This window comes from Salvelinus namaycush, chromosome 32 (genome assembly GCF_016432855.1).
Source record: "Salvelinus namaycush isolate Seneca chromosome 32, SaNama_1.0, whole genome shotgun sequence".
Classification (NCBI taxonomy): domain Eukaryota; kingdom Metazoa; phylum Chordata; class Actinopteri; order Salmoniformes; family Salmonidae; genus Salvelinus; species Salvelinus namaycush.
This window is the reverse complement of record NC_052338.1, coordinates 8,300,384-8,316,710: the sequence shown is the minus strand read 5'-3', so window position 1 is coordinate 8,316,710 and position 16,327 is coordinate 8,300,384. Positions and strand designations below refer to the sequence as shown.

At 43.4% G+C, this 16,327-nt stretch overlaps 1 protein-coding gene across 1 annotated transcript in view; it reads left to right on the top strand.

Moving 5' to 3' along the window:
* Positions 1 to 15,886, top strand: part of LOC120026796 (POU domain, class 2, transcription factor 2) — a 42,276-nt gene extending 26,390 nt beyond the window's left edge. The window contains exons 2-14 of the mRNA XM_038971513.1: positions 4,394 to 4,459; positions 5,794 to 5,828; positions 6,428 to 6,484; positions 9,126 to 9,239; positions 10,552 to 10,660; positions 10,878 to 10,967; positions 11,276 to 11,397; positions 11,661 to 11,951; positions 12,231 to 12,422; positions 12,858 to 12,906; positions 13,263 to 13,392; positions 14,938 to 15,011; positions 15,588 to 15,886. Of these exons, the coding sequence (XP_038827441.1) occupies positions 4,394 to 4,459; positions 5,794 to 5,828; positions 6,428 to 6,484; positions 9,126 to 9,239; positions 10,552 to 10,660; positions 10,878 to 10,967; positions 11,276 to 11,397; positions 11,661 to 11,951; positions 12,231 to 12,422; positions 12,858 to 12,906; positions 13,263 to 13,392; positions 14,938 to 15,011; positions 15,588 to 15,886 (1,628 nt within the window). The remainder of the gene's footprint in view (positions 1 to 4,393; positions 4,460 to 5,793; positions 5,829 to 6,427; positions 6,485 to 9,125; positions 9,240 to 10,551; positions 10,661 to 10,877; positions 10,968 to 11,275; positions 11,398 to 11,660; positions 11,952 to 12,230; positions 12,423 to 12,857; positions 12,907 to 13,262; positions 13,393 to 14,937; positions 15,012 to 15,587) is intronic.
* Positions 15,887 to 16,327: the final 441 nt, after the last annotated feature.

Here is a 16,327-nt window from a genome sequence, read left to right as displayed (position 1 = left end):
AGTGCAGTTATTCTGTACACTGCAGTTATTCTGCAATCACTGCGTCGAAAATACCACAGTCGATACCACAGTTACAGTTTCAAAATGGCAATCTTTTTTTTGTTGGAGCGTCTGCTTTAAATTTGTTATAGGATTTTCTTGACATTTCTTTACAATAGAATGAACTATCACTTAATCAAACTGCTCAAAAAGGATAACCACTGAATAGAAATGACGTAGTGCCTCGTTAACGTGTGTAGTTTGATAACTATCGATATGACATCAATTGATGTTGGAAGGTAAAACCAAATCATATATGGATGTGGCTGTAAATACTACATCCTCATTATCCATCAGCCAGTGTGCTTCAATAGTGCAGAGTGGAAAGAGTCACACTCTATGTGCTACCATTTGGAATTATAGTGTAGTGTAAAATGCACTGCAGACATACCTGGGTTGTGTATAACAATATTTCCCGCTCATTATCTGAATGTCATTGATACACTGTAAGCTGATGAATTTCAAGCAGAGAGACAGGCGATACTGTATCACAAATCACGTAGAAAAGATGATCTTGTAAAATGTTGCATGGGGCAGAAATGGCATACAACGCCGTGATACGTTTTCACAGTAGCTTTTACAATACCCCTATTTCTGATTATTTGCCCGACGTATGTACCGTATAAGGATAATGAAACTACTAGACTGACAGATTTGTCAACATGCTTACAACCTGCCCTTGGACAGAAAGGATTTAAAAAATGTCAAGTTATAGTCAAGAACTGTATGGAAAGTTATATTCACCCTCTAATACTCTTTCTATTGTACTTCGAAAATAACCATTTTGAAATGTGTATCTTGTGTTTTTTGCTCTTGGATTAAATGGTCAATTCAAAAGGCACTCGCACATCTGAGCTATCTTTGTTGCAGGTGCATGGTAACAGTTGAATAAGATGAGAAAGAAGAAGAAACCCGCACACTGCTCTTGATAGTACCACTGCTCTTTAATAACCTTTACGTATCGGCTTCAAGGCCTTCGTCAGAGCTTAATAAAGAGCAGAGATACTAGCAAGAACGGTGTGCGGGTTTCTTCTCATTAAATGGTAGTTAAAATGACTAAATGGTGAGCCTGTGTGCTCATGCTAATTCACAGAAAACAGATTTTGCATGAATGACTCAAGGGTGAAAGATGTGTGAAACCTCAGTGAATGCACAATCAAAGGTTCTGGACATAACATAGGGGGCATTACAAGTGTTATCAGTTTAGAGTTTTGTCATTAGAGTTCTGGCAATATACCACTTACATCTGAAAAATGTGCCCTCCTCCTCCCCTTCCGCTCCCCCCTCAAAACACAACCTGCATTGTCATATTTGTTCCAATATCCCCCTCTTTCTAGTGTTCTTTCCTTCGCTCATGCACTACATATGTTAAAGGATGTGGGGGGAGGAGGAAGGTGGTGTAAGAGGGGGATGGTGAAAGGGTGGAGGCAGTCCTAGTGGGAGGAGGGAGGATTAAGAGTGATAAGGTACTGCTCATCATCACCATCTTTTTAAACTCACACATTAGCATGTAGAATAGAGCTCAAACCTGACTCCCAAGAGACCTAATATTCACATGTAGGATTTATTTGTTTTCTCATTTGACTATTCAGGCTCAGCTATAGCTATATTAATATCCATAGATTGAAATGCTCAATTTGCATGATTTGTGTAGCTACATCTTAGCGTGAAAGAGTGAATGTGGAAAAAAGACAAAAAGGTCAGCACAGAAGAATCCTTTTCGTGCTGTAAGATGGTGGCTATGGTGAACAATAATGTCTGATTCCCAGGTAAGTACTATGCTCTTCGTCTTGTACCAATTACTGGTTAATGGTCTCTCCTGGGGTGGAGGCTTTGGGAGTTAATTAGCGTTGCCGTCAGTAACAAGCACAGCTAATTAGTGAACATCACAACGAGCTCTGCCGGTCATAGTTGCAGTGAAATGTCAGTTCGTCTCTCCTGAGGAAGACCGAAGTGTGTGTGTGTGTGTGTGTGTGTGTGTGTGTGTGTGCGCACGTAAAGCATAGACTCATGTATGTACAGGCTACCAGGGTAACATTTCACAGCTACTTCTAGATGTGTATAACCATTGTTAGGCGTTGTGTACTTGGCAGTGTGTATTTGCATGTCTTTTTGATATTCTGTAACACCCCCTCTCTTTCTGGGGATGGAGGCAATACAATATGAAGACAAGCGATGGAAAGTCAAGTGTGTCAAGTTGTAGGATATGTCATAACAATGAATCACAGCAGGTCAGAGGCAGGGCTTGACATTATGGTCATAAAAGCAGAAATCAGGACTATGCTTTGGTCACATTCTCGAAAATGTAAATGAGCTATTAACACGCAGCCATATACAGTAGTATGCCTATTGTCTGCTTTTCACCTACAGATAGGGGAGGAATCAGAAAGATAAGTAGGTCTACTGATTTGTATTTTATTTTGGTTGTTATCAGTAAAAAAAAATCTCAGAGTAGGCTCAATTTGCCCAACTGCCATAATTGCCATAAATTGTTTCCACTTAAACATGGGGAGGAATCAGAGAGATCAATTTCAGGCTAGGCTACTGGAATTCTTTTGCAGTTTGATTGGTTTTACTCAGAGCAGCACACTCAACTTTTGCTTCATATAATTATAGGTATATTATAATTGTAATTAGAGCCATTGGAATTGTAACAATGCTAAACCTGTGACTCACCATGGTGTTAGTGTTGAGAGTGGAAGAATGTAGGCATCCAAAAAAAGCTCCTAGAAATGGTAGGCCTACACAGAATGAACGGGTGGGTGGATGATACTCAAAGTTTCGCTTATATGCATAGAAACTTAATACTGTAGACACTCTATTTGACCTCCTCTTTAAGTAGGCTTTTTTTGGTCCCGAAAATGTAATGAAACAGTGCGTTCACTTTAGTCTTGTGAAAACTATTTAGGCTCCTTGTTTGGCCCAATAAATGGCAAGAAATTAATCAACGGGCTTGAGGACATCTGCAGGTATGCAAAATAAGCCGCGCAAATATACATGTTAGGAAGGACATTACCATACCAAAGCTTCCGATAAATACTTGGATTTTCTCATGAATGTCGATAACCCAGTTAACTCTTCAATTGTATCATTGTTGTTAAAAGTTTTTATGCTTTCGTAATAGCTAGGCTAAACGTTTGTCTATTCAAATGTAGATATTTAGATTAGAGGTAAAAACATCGAATGGAAAATGTCGGAGTTGTTTTCCATGACACTACCTAGGTTCATTTCAGGTTCAGAAGGCCTAAAATAAATGATTATTTGAAACATAATTACTGCAGCTGTTATAACATAGGTAGGCCTATTCTGCAATTAAAACAAGTGTAGATAGACTATTACTAAATCTTAGAAGACATGCATGCAAAAAGCATAGCCTATTAGCTTGTTAAATTGCATGCGTTCCATCATACATAATTATTCAAATATTCATGAAAACGTGTTGTGTCATTCATTGTAGGTCAAACTTAACCTTTGTTTTTTCATCTATTCAAGACAAATTTTGAAGAATAGTTTTGATTAAAACAAATTAAAATCTATTTAAAGGTATAAGGCTAATTTTGGAGCATACTACATTTCTGTTAAAAGCGTGTATGTCGAAATAAATTAACTTCAATTTGAGCATCTTATCTGTTCTACAAAAATGACCTGTTGTAATCATTTGCCTAGACATACAATTAAATGATCGAGTTTTTTGACAGACATTCCCACATATGTAGACCTATTCTATATGAAATTAGTTCAAGTTTTCCTATCTCCAATTATGTGAAACAAGTATTATTATAATTTGTATTGTGCATTTATTATGTGTAATGTATTTGGAAATCTTGAATACCACTTTCACATTTATGTTTGACATGAAATCGTTTGTTTGTCCGGTTCTGTAAAAACATATGACTGTTATTCATGCTGCAATTTACCTTCCAGAAAATCACATTCCGTTACCAACGCTGATTTTATTACAAACAGATTAGTTGGATTTATGGTGGGGAGATTTGAATAGACTTGTCTGTGCCACCTAGCCTCGTGCCAGGTCTCCTAACCATTTCATTTGTGTTCATTAATCCAGTCGGATGGAAATGTTGTTTTTGGCCTCTCTCTCGCTCTCGAGTCTTGGGTGCATAGCATGTTACTGCGTAAGACTGAACATGGCCCTGTGACACTCATGAGTCGGGAAGCCACTGTGTGAGCCAAGGAGAAGAGGAGATGGATGGAGGGAGGGAAAGGGGGGAAAACGGGTGAGGGAGACTTTCTCCCAGTGAATCTCTCATCTTCATCCCTCCATATACGCTGGGCTGGGGATGTTTGTCAGTTGGAAACATGTTATATTTAACCTGCCTCCCTCTCTCCCCTGCAGATATCAGGATGTCAAAACTAGCAGAGGATGAGAAGCCTGGGGCAGACTTTCCAGAGGAGAGCACAGGTAACCATTTTGAGACTGCATTATATTTTGCTTTGATATCATTTATCAACATTTTATATGAATGTTTGAATCAAGGTATGTTGTTTGTACTTACATCTGTCTGTGTTCTCGTATTGATTGGTAAGAGTGGGCTAATCTGGTGTATTGTTTTTGGATGTGTTTATATTTAAGTAATTTAGCAGATGCTCTTATCCAGAGCGACTTAGAGCAGCAAGTAAGGTGCCTTGCTCAACGGCACATCAACAGATTTTTCACCTAGTCAGCTCGGAGATTCGAACCAGCGACCTTTCGGTTACTGGCCTAATGCTCTTAACCGCTATAGGGTACCTGCCGCCCTATGACAGAAAACACCCACAATAACAATCTTCTACTTTGATCACGTTTCTCACATTTTCCGAACAGAAAATGCGAATGTTTTAGTCAGCCTGTTTGTATGACTTATGCACGTGACACTATACCTCCATATAGGTCACTGCTCAGAGTCATATCGTGGCACACCTATGTTTCTAAGTAGATTTAGCTGACAGCTAGGATGCGGAATGCTAGTAATTGACATTTGAAGTAACCTATTTCAAACTACAGCCTGAGGCATTTGCAGTAGATCATTACGGGGTTATTAGAATTCAATCTTGCACTTTTCATGTTCTCTTCTCTCTCTTTTCTCACCCCTGTCCCTCTGTCTCTCTCTTTTCTCACCCCTGTCTCTCTGTCTCTCTCTTTTCTCACCCCTGTCTCTCTGTCTCTCTCTTTTCTCACCCCTGTCTCTCTGTCTCTCTCTTTTCTCACCCCTGTATCTCTCTCTCTTTTCTCACCCCTGTCTCTCTTCTCTCTCTTTTCTCACCCCTGTCTCTCTGTCTCTCTCTTTTCTCACCCCTGTCTCCCTTCTCTCTCTTTTCTCACCCCTGTCTCTCTGTCTCTCTCTTTTCTCACCCCTGTCTCTCTGTCTCTCTCTTTTCTCACCCTGTCTCTCTGTCTCTCTCTTTTCTCACCCCTGTCTCTCTGTCTCTCTCTTTTCTCACCCCTGTCTCTCTTCTCTCTCTTTTCTCACCCCTGTCTCTCTGTCTCGCTCTTTTCTCACCCCTGTCTCTCTGTCTCTCTCTTTTCTCACCCCTGTCTCTCTGTCTCTCTCTTTTCTCACCCCTATCTCTCTGTCTCTCTCTTTTCTCACCCCTGTCTCTCTCTCTCTTTTCTCACCCCTGTCTCTCTGTCTCTCTCTTTTCTCACCCCTGTCTCTCTGTCTCTCTCTTTTCTCACCCCTGTCTCTCTCTCTCTCTTTTCTCACCCCTGTCTCTCTCTCTCTTTTCTCACCCCTGTCTCTCTTTTTATCTTACCAGACTCCGAGAGGAACAGTCCCGATGCAAATGATCAGGTTTGTCATCTCAATTTAATTTCATTGAACGTAAAAGGATGTTTGTTGTTGTTTATTTACTGTTATTTGTTTTTGATGTATTCTTGTTGTTTGCTCTAAGGTTGTAATACGATTATTTGAATAAGTGTATACAGTAGAACCTAAAAGATACAAAGGTCAGAGTTCGGCACCAACCGGTCATCGAAAGGGCAATATTAAATCCGGGACATGTAGGCCTATTGAATGCAAAAAAACCTCTGTAGCCTACAGAGAAACATAAGTGCTGCTTAGATTGGCTAAAAACATATCCGATATTTACAGTATCTGGCAAAATTATTTTCTATAAAAGGTTTGATGCTGTTTTTAAGTGAATTTGGAAGTGTTACAGATATTTCAGTGTTCAGGACCACCTCAATTCCCCAAGTTGTCCTATCTCTAAGGTCCTACCATGGTACTTTTTTTGGATAGGTTTTAAAAAATGAAAATTATTAGGAGACACGTGGATTAAATTGATGAGTTCTATTAACCTGGAATGGCAACTGTGTTAATGGCTTTGCACATGAGTAGATTTAAAGATCTGTGTCTGTTTAGAGATTTTGTTGCCGTTCGTCTCCTCGCAGGTTCAGCCAATGAAAACGAGTCCCTTCAGTCTTTCTCCTTCCTTGAGCAACACCAAGGTGAGGGAATTAGTGCACTCACATGTGTGAGAGAGAGCGAGAGACAGTGTGTGTGCTTGTGTATGTGAGTGGCTTATCTATTTAGACCCCACAGACATACCTCAGATGCCGCATAGACATAGGCCAATATGCAAATGAGGATGTTTGGGCCATTACGAATGCTGACATGCCCATCAACTCCTGAGAACTAGAGCGTAAGAACGAGCACAACTCACTTTATAAAGACATGCTGCAGAAGAGAGACTGTAGACATTAATATATCGAAATGAAGGGAGTTGGAGAAAAAAGAGAGTTATGGGTAGATGGATGGATGGATAGGAGCTTCCTCAGGTCAGTAATCATCAGCCAACTTGGAATATTCTGAAATTATTTACACAACAGAGCTCAACATGTTATGCATGGTAATATATTTCTTACTATATGTTGTGGGGCCCCATTAGGGCCTAAAATGGAGATCATATTCATTTATCTACAGTTAAACGGGTTAAGACTCGTTTACTGACAAGAGCAAGAGACTTGAAAAAAATCTGTTGACATATTTTATTTATTGCAGATTACATTTTTTACTTCAACTTCTTCATTCAAAAGTACTCTTGATTCAGTTGTATAGTATTGTGTGACTGGTGACACAGTATGCATAGAAAATCAGTTATGTACAGTTGAAGTCGGAAGTTTACATACACCTCAGCCAAATACATTTAAACTCAGTTTTTCACAATTCCTGACATTTAATACCTGGAAAAGATTCCCTTGTCTTAGGTCAGTTAGGATCACCACTTTATTTTAAGAATGTGAAATGTCAGAATAATAGTAGAGAGAATGATTTATTCAGCTTTTATTTATTTTGTCACATTCCCTGTGGGTCAGAAGTTTACATACACTCAATTAGTATTTGGTAGCATTGCCTTTAAATTGTTTAACTTGGGTCAAATGTTTCAGGTAGCCTTCCACAAGCTTCCCACAATAAGTTGGGTGAATTTTGTCCCATTCCTCCTGACAGAGCTGGTGTAACTGAGTCAGGTTTGTAGGCCTCCTTGCTCACACACGCTTTTTCAGTTCTGCCCACATATTTTCTATAGGATTGAGGTCAGGGCTTTGTGATGGCCACTCCAATACCTTGACTTTGTTGTCCTTATGCCATTGTGCCACAACTTTGGAAGTCTGCTTGTGGTCATTGTCCATTCGGAAGACCCATTTGCGACCAAGCTTTAACTTCCTGACTGATGTCTTGAGATGTTGCTTCAATATATCCACATCAGTTTCCCCCCTCATGATGCCATCTATTTTGTGAAGTGCACCAGTCCCTCCTGCAGCAAAGCACCCCCACAACATGATGCTGCCACCCCCGTGCTTCACGGTTGGGATGGTGTTCTTCGGCTTGCAAGCATCCCCCTTTTTCCTTCAAACATAATGATGGTCATTATGGCCAAACAGTTCTATTTTTGTTTCATCAGACTAGAGAACATTTCTCCAAAAAGTACGATATTTGTCCCCATGTGCAGATGCAAACCGTTGTCTGGCTTTTTTATGGCGGTTTTGGAGCAGTGGCTTCTTCCTTGCTGAGCGGCCTTTCAGGTTATGTCGATATAGGACTCGTTTTACTGTGGATATAGATACTTTTGTACCTGTTTCCTCCAGCATCTTCATAAGGTCATTTGCTGTTGTTCTGGGATTGATTTGCACTTTTCGCACCAAAGTACGTTCATCTCTAGGAGACAGAACGCGTCTCATTCCTGAGTGGTATGACGACTGCGTGGTCCCATGGTGTTTATACTTGCGTACTATTGTTTGTACAGATGAACGTGGTACCTTCAGGCGTTTGGAAATTGCTCCCAAGGATGAACCAGACTTGTGTAGGTCTACAATTTTTTTTCTGAGGTCTTGGCTGATTTCTTTTGATTTTCCCATGATGTCAAGCAGAGTGGCACCGAGTTTGAAGGTAGGCCTTGAAATACATCCACAGGTACACCTCCAATTGACTCAAATTATGTCAATTAGCCTATCAGAAGCTTCTAAAGCCATGACATAATTTTCTGTAATTTTCCAAGTTGTTTAAAGGCACAGTCAACTTAGTGTATGTAAACTTCTGACCCACTGGAATTGTGATACAGTGAATTATAAATTAAATAATCTGTCTGTAAACAATTTTTGGAAAAATTACTTGTGTCATGCACAAAGTAGATGTCCTAACCAACTTGCCAAAACTATAGTTTGTTAACAAGACATTTTTTGGAGTGGTTGAAAAAGGAGTTTTAATGACTCCAACCTAAGTGTATGTAAACTTCCGACTTCAACTGTATGTAATTCAGTAAAAAATTGTGGAAGTTGCTAATTGTTTTTGTCACATTTTTTCTTGAATGTTGGCTCAAATGATACAGTATATAGATGATCCTCTGATACTAATACATGTTTTATCTCATGAAACCACCCAAATCCTTAGTTTTAGGCAAAAAATATGATTTTGCTCTAATCAGGTCATTTGCACCATATTTCTGTCCATTTAAGGGACCCATTTTGGCAACTAGACTGAGGCCTGTGTACCAGATGCCAAAAAAACATATCTTCACGATTATTATTTTTGCATGTATTTGCCTTTAGAGTTTTCACCCTATTCAATGTTTTGATATTATTCCCCCTGCAGAGTAAAAGTGAGGCTGGCCCTGAGATGACCTCCACCCATGTGCCGCCTCCTTCCCAGCAGCAGACACCTCACCCTCACACACAACTCATGTTGGCAGGGAGTCAGCTGGCAGGGGTAAGCATTGGCACAGACACACTAACTGAATGTATACACTTAGATTTTTTTTTCCAAAAGGTTTTTCGGCTATCCCCATAGGAGAACCCTTTTTGGTTCCAGACAGAACCCTTTTTGGTTCCAGATAGAACCCTTTTTGGTTCCAGACAGAACCCTTTTTGGTTCCAGACAGAACCCTTTTTGGTTCCATGTAGAACCCACTGTAGAAAGGCTTCTACATGGAACCCAAAAGGGTTCTACATGGAACCAAAAAGGGTTCTTCCAAGGGTTCTCCTATGGGGACAGGCGAACCATTTAAGGTTCTAGATAGCACCTTTTTTTCTAAGAGTGTAGTGTGTAGGCGGTTAGGGTAGGCTTCTTCTGCTTTGCTCTTGCTTGCGTCTTACCAAGGTTGGGGCGAATTCCATTTCAACTCAATTCTGTCGATTCAGATTTTCCTCATTCCTGAATTGACTGAATTAAAATGGAATTGATCCCACCTCTGCCTCTTACTGCTTGCTCAAACGCTGAGTGACACTATTCTCTACCTCTTTTGCTTTTCCCCCCTCCTCTCTTTGGGCAAACCCTACCCTTTCCTCCCCTCCTCCTCTTCCTCCTGTTCCTCAGCTGGCTGCCCTCTTGCCTGCGCAGCAGCAGCTGTTGCTTCAGCAGGCCCAGGCTCAGCTCCTGGCCGCTGCCGTGCAGCAGTCCAACGCGGCTCACGCTGCTCATGCCGCCCACGCAGCAGCCCAAGCCAATCAGCAGCAGCAACAACAGCAGCAGCAGCTGACCAAACAAGAGCATGCCCAGCCCCAGCTCACGCTCTCTCAGCCTATCCAGCTCACCGCCCAGGTAGGAGCGGCCAGTCACGGATCAGATATGACCAGCTTTAAGCCAATTTAACACACTAACCAACACTCGTCTATGTCAGAAGTGTTTCTCCATATACTCTTGGGTGATGTTACTTTAAAGGCTGGGGCTTTGCTCATTTCTTTGCATTATATTTCCTCCAAGGGTGTGTGTGTATGTTGCTCTTTTCAGAAATCATACATGACTTGTTGATTCTCTCTCTCTCTCTCTCTCTCTCTCTCTCTCTCTCTCTCTCTCTCTCTCTCTCTCTCTCTCTCTCTCTCTCTCTCTCTCTCTCTCTCTCTCTCTCTCTCTCTCTCTCTCTCTCTCTCTCTCTCTCTCTCTCTCTCTCTCTCTCTCTCTCTCTCTCTCTCTCTCTCTCTCTCTCTCTCTCTCTCTTTTGCTCTCTCTCTCTCTTGCTCTCTCTCTCTCTTGCTCTCTCTCTCTCTCTTGCTCTCCCTCCCTCCCTCCCTCCCTCCTGTAGGATATCCAGCAACTGTTGCAGCTGCAGCAGTTAGTCCTGATGCCCGGCCATCACCTGCAGTCTCCTCAGTTCCTCCTGCCTCAGGCCCAGGGACAACAGGGGCAGCAGGGTAAGTGGGACCTACTAAGTAAGTGGGAACCACCATCATCAACACTGTGACTTACTCTTCGCACAAAACATAATGTATAGCTTGGCACTATGATCTAACTGCTTAGTTCTAAAATGAGTTAGAATAAAGTGTTAGAATACAGTTAAAATACAATAAATTAGTGTTCATATAATTACAATACTAATAGTGTTAACTGCTTGTCCGTTGTGTTCCTCAGGTTTGCTCTCGACACCAAATTTAATTTCGCTACCTCAGCATCAGCAAAGCCAGGGGAGTCTTCTAACTACTCCACCCAGGCTGGGACTGCAAGCACAGGTATAGTATTATTGAAAACCACCTCGAATGTGTGTGTGTGTGTGTTGAGACTACACTTTATAACATACTGTACTACATACTTGTAAGTAAATAGATTAAGACAAGACAATGAATCTTCACAACCTCGCCATAGATCTTTCATCAGCCTTCAATAGCTAACGCCGGTGTGCCAGCCACCCTTCGCCATTCCACAGCAATGATATAGGTTTATGTCTCACGCACTGTAGCGTCGTCACGGTGACGGCCTCACGTCGTTACAGAGGGACAAGAGCGGGGACGGCGGCGTGACCTCCGGGGCCTCGGCCGCCCCCATGACCTCGGTGACCTCTGGCCCGCACGGCGAGGAGCCAAGTGACCTGGAGGAGCTGGAGCAGTTCGCCCGCACCTTCAAACAGAGACGCATCAAACTGGGCTTCACACAGGTACGTGTGTGTGTGTGTGTGTGTGTGTGTGTGTGTGTGTGTGTGTGTGTGTGTGTGTGTGTGTGTGTGTGTGTGTGTGTGTGTGTGTGTGTGTGTGTGTGTGTGTGCGTGAAATGTGATAGAGGTCAAGAGGAGCGTGAGCAATTTGATCAAGCTAGGCTTCACATGGGTCGGAGTGTGTGTGTTTGCAGTGACGGGGGTCAGGAGGCGCTAGACGCCTGAATGAAGATGAATGTTTAACCCAAATGATCTCTCCCCCCCAGGGTGACGTTGGCATGGCAATGGGGAAACTGTATGGGAACGACTTCAGCCAGACCACCATCTCTCGCTTCGAGGCCCTCAACCTGAGCTTCAAGAACATGTGCAAGCTCAAGCCTCTGCTTGAGAAGTGGCTAAACGACGCAGAGACCATGGCGATAGACAACATGCTTCCCAGCCCCAGCTCTCTCTCCTCCCCCATGATGGGGTTTGAGGGCATGACGGGGCGCCGCAGGAAGAAACGCACCAGCATTGAGACCAACGTCCGCGTGGCCTTAGAGCGCAACTTCATCTCGGTGAGAAAGAGAGAGGTCCCACACCAGACCACACCAGACCACTGGGGAACACACTCAAATCACATTAACTCTCGACACTGCACTCGCAGTAGAGTACATAAACCAACGATTCTGTCCACAACAGTTTGATGAAGTTTATTTCCTTTTTTTATGAACATTTCATTATCTAAATACCACTATTGAAAGTAACATTGACAACATGTCCGATTTATGCGTTATAAAATGTTTGTGGCCTGTGACAACATGTCTGATCATGATTTCTGACCGTGTTCCCTTCAGAACCAGAAGCCTAACTCAGAGGAGATCCTCCTGATGGGAAAGCAGCTCAACATGGAGAAGGAGGTGATCCGGGTCTGGTTCTGCAACCGGCGCCAGAAAGAGAAACGCATCAACCCCTGCAGTGCCACCCCTCCCCTGCCCAGCCAGTCCCCCCTTGTGACGCACAAACCCCCCTGCTACAGCCCACACATGGTATGACCCCGCACTCACCTCACCCCATCCCCCCCCTCCCCACCAACCCTCACCATGCCTGTCATTGGCAGGCCTTTGGTCCTTTGCCTCCCTGTTCCTTAGTTTGGAAACAAACTCTGTCTAAATACAAGTCTGTCATCATGAGAGGAACAGATCTCTGACTCTCTGTATCTATGGACATGCCCCCTCCCTCTGCATGACCTCACGTATGACCCTGTGGCCTAACCCATCCAGCACTGCTCCACTCTCAGCGCCGTGCAAATTACTACAGTGTTGTACGAGGTGTGATACGTTACACACCAACCCACACGTCACCACAGTTACACCACGAGAGCGTGTTTCTGTCTCTCTCCTGCTCACAACCTATCCACCTCTCTCTCTCTCACTTTCTCTCTCTCTCTTTCTCTATCTTTCTTTCTCTCTCTCTCTCTCCAGATGTCTAGTCAGGGGCTGCACCAGGCTGCCACCAGCCTCAGCACAACAGGTGAGGAAATTGATTTTTGGATACATTTGTGTTTTTGTGAAGCTAGGCCACAAGTGCCAGAGGTCTAACTTCCCTTTCGTGGACTAAGACAGAGACGAGTTCAGATGGTTCTCAAACCCAGTACCATGGGCATTGGGACAACCTATCAATGTCACAGTAGGCTGCTGAGGGAAGAACAGCTCATAATAATGGAAATCATGTGTTTGATGTATTTGATACCATTCCACTGATTCCGCTCCAGTCATTACCACAAGACCGTTCTCCCCAATTAAGCTGCCACCAACCTCCTGTAATCAATGTAAACAAATGTACTGTATACCATTCATATTACTGATGGTTCTCTCTCTCTTTCTCAGTGACCAGTCCATCGCCCTCGGCAACCTGCCCTCTGACCCCCAGTGGCTCTGCAACTATGAGCTCCGCAACTGTGACTCCGCCTCAACACAGCACAGCCAGCAACGCCAGTGCCCACAGCCTGAACGCTGGGTGAGTCTCTCTCTCTCTCTCTCTCTCTCTCTCTCTCTCTCTCTCTCTCTCTCTCTCTCTCTCTCTCTCTCTCTCTCTCTCTCTCTCTCTCTCTCTCTCTCTCTCTCTCTCTCTCTCTCTCTCTCTCTCTCTCTCTCTCTCTCTCTCTCTCTCTCTCTCTCTCTCTCTCTCTCTCTCTCTCTCTCTCTCTCACTGAACAATCCCTCATACTAAACAAATACACTTTGATAGTAGATGCTGGGTTAGTGTCCCCTGATTATATAACTCAAACTCTGTGATCTCCTCTATTCTCTCTCTGCCCCTTGCACAGTCAACGACTACTGCACATGTGCACAATCTAACACTGACTCCGAACACTGAATGCTCAACACACCTTTTCTGTGTTTCACCACTTTGCCAGGTTGTGATTTCAAATTAGAATGATTTCCCAATGGACCTACCTAGTTAGATTCAGGTTGAGGAGATGAAATAAATAGCAGAATGCTCGCAATGACAAGCTACAGTACCTAGCGTAACTGACATTCTGAGACTTACAAGCATTTCGCTGCATCTGCTATAACATCTGCTATAACATCTGCTATAACATCTGCTATAACATCTGCTATAACATCTGCTATAACATCTGCTAAACTGTGAACACGAACAATAAACTGGAATTGGTGATATTTACTGACTTGCTGGGAATTCATGGTATGGGACTACATGTGGTATGTCAAGCTACCCCACCTGTTTTGCAGCAAATCTGCAAGTTCTCACACATATGAAGAAACATGCACATACACTACCGTTCAAAAGTTTGGGGTCACTTAGAAATGTCCTTGTTTTTCAAAGAAAATCACATTTTTTTGTCAATTAAAATAACATCAAATTGATCAGAAATACAGTAGCTGGAAACGGCAGATTTTTTATGGAATATCTACCTAGGCGTACAGAGGCCCATTATCAGCAACCATCACTCCTGTGTTCCAATGGCACGTTGTGTTAGCTAATCCAAGTTTATCATTTTAAAAGGCTAATTGATCATTAGAAAACCCTTTTACAATTATGTTAGCACAGCTAAAAACTGTTGTCCTGATTAAAGAAGCAATAAAACTGGCCTTCTTCAGACTAGTTGAGTATCTGTGGCATCAGCATTGTTACAGGCTCAAAATGGCCAGAAACTTTCTTCTGAAACTCGTCAGTCTATTCTTGTTCTGAGAAATGAAGGCTATTCCATGCGAGAAATTGCCAAGAAACTGAAGATCTTGTACAATTTCTAATTGACCCCAAACTTTTGAACGGTAGTGTTTGTCTGCAGGCATAGACGTGCTAGTCAACCCAAACTCAGAACCAAGCCAATGCATTCAATCAAAACATGTTGTGCTTCCATATCAGACATAAATGAGGGCGTTTGATTAATGAGCTTTCACTTAACCCTCTTGGTGCTTTCTCGATTAACCCTCTTGGTCCTTTCTCTATCTCTGCATGTGTGTGTGTTTGAATGTGTGTGTATTTTAATGTGTGTGTATGTGCACATGGATGAATATGGATCCATACATATTCCAGGAACACAATGATGGGAGTAAGCACAGGGATGAACCAGGCTCTCGTCAGCAGCAATCCCCTGGCCACAATGCAAGGTGTGTTAGTCTGACAAAATCAGTGTCTATCCAGATGATGGATTAGTATTCTGATTTGTAATAAGCGCGCGCAACTCTGACTCTCACATACATCATGCTCTGATGACAAGAGGAGAAAATGTTGAGTTAACCGTGCAGATCTCAAGGCAGAAAGGAAGATGTGCCTCAGTTTGCTATCATTTCAACATGGGATTTCAAATCAATTGAAATTGCATGTCTTCACTCCATCCCATCCATATCGCCACCAAGTAGATAATGTGAGTGTCGTGTGTGTCTGTGCGTGTGCCAAGCATGAGTTAGCTTTCCTGCAAGCTCTGACTGACTAAGCTCTCCCTGCTTTAGTCACACTACTTTCTCTCATCTGTTGCAATATCTCACCTTCGTCATCGCCATCCTTCATCTCACCATCTCATCAGTTACAGTGTCACCCAAATCGATGCCCATGTACCAAATCGATGCCCACGTATCTCTGGTAGGTGTATTAACTTATATTCTTTCTCCTCTACCTTTCTTTTCCCTTCCAATCCTTCCACCTGCCTCTCTCACCCCGTCCCCTGTAACTCTATCATGCTTCAGCTCTGGCTGCCAGTGGTGGGCAGCTGCCCATTTCCAGTCTTGAGGCCGGAGGTCAGATGATCCTGGGCGGGGCTGGGGTTCGCCCCTCCCTATTCCTCAACCGCCACACCCTCCTGCCTATGGCGTCCCACCAAGCCTGCGTGGGATTGGTCGGCGGTCCCAGGGGCGACTCTCCGCCCCCCCGCGCCAGCGGCATGGACGTCGACTCCTGCTCCGCCTCTCCCTGCTCCAGCCCTGCCTCCTTCTGCTCGTTCAGCGAAGCCTCACCGCCGCCGCTTGGCGGGGCCATGGCCGAGTGACGACGACACAACCCAAAGGATCCTATCAGGAGGAAGAGGAGGAGGAGGAGGAGGAGGAGTTTTAGTGGAGCTTTACAGAAACACCTCGCCTTTCAACCAAAGCCATCTCTCTCTCCCTCCATTTGTCGCCTTCGCTCTCTCTCCCGGAGTCTTTCGAAGCCAAAAAATACACAGATTGAAAGAGGAAGAAGAGAGCGAGGAAGAATGGAGAGGAGGAGAGAACAGGAGAACGGGGAGATTTAAACCAAAAAAATGATCTATCTATACAGTTGGAGAGGTGGCATTGTGGAACGTTTTGTCGGCAGTGAATGCTAATGTACATTTACTCCTTTCTCTGAAAAGAACAAACGAGCTGAAAAAAAACGTCTGAAAAAGAGGGCAGGGATGACAACTGAACTAAGACTTTGTGTGAGAGATGGGTGGCAAGGACAGGAAAGGAAG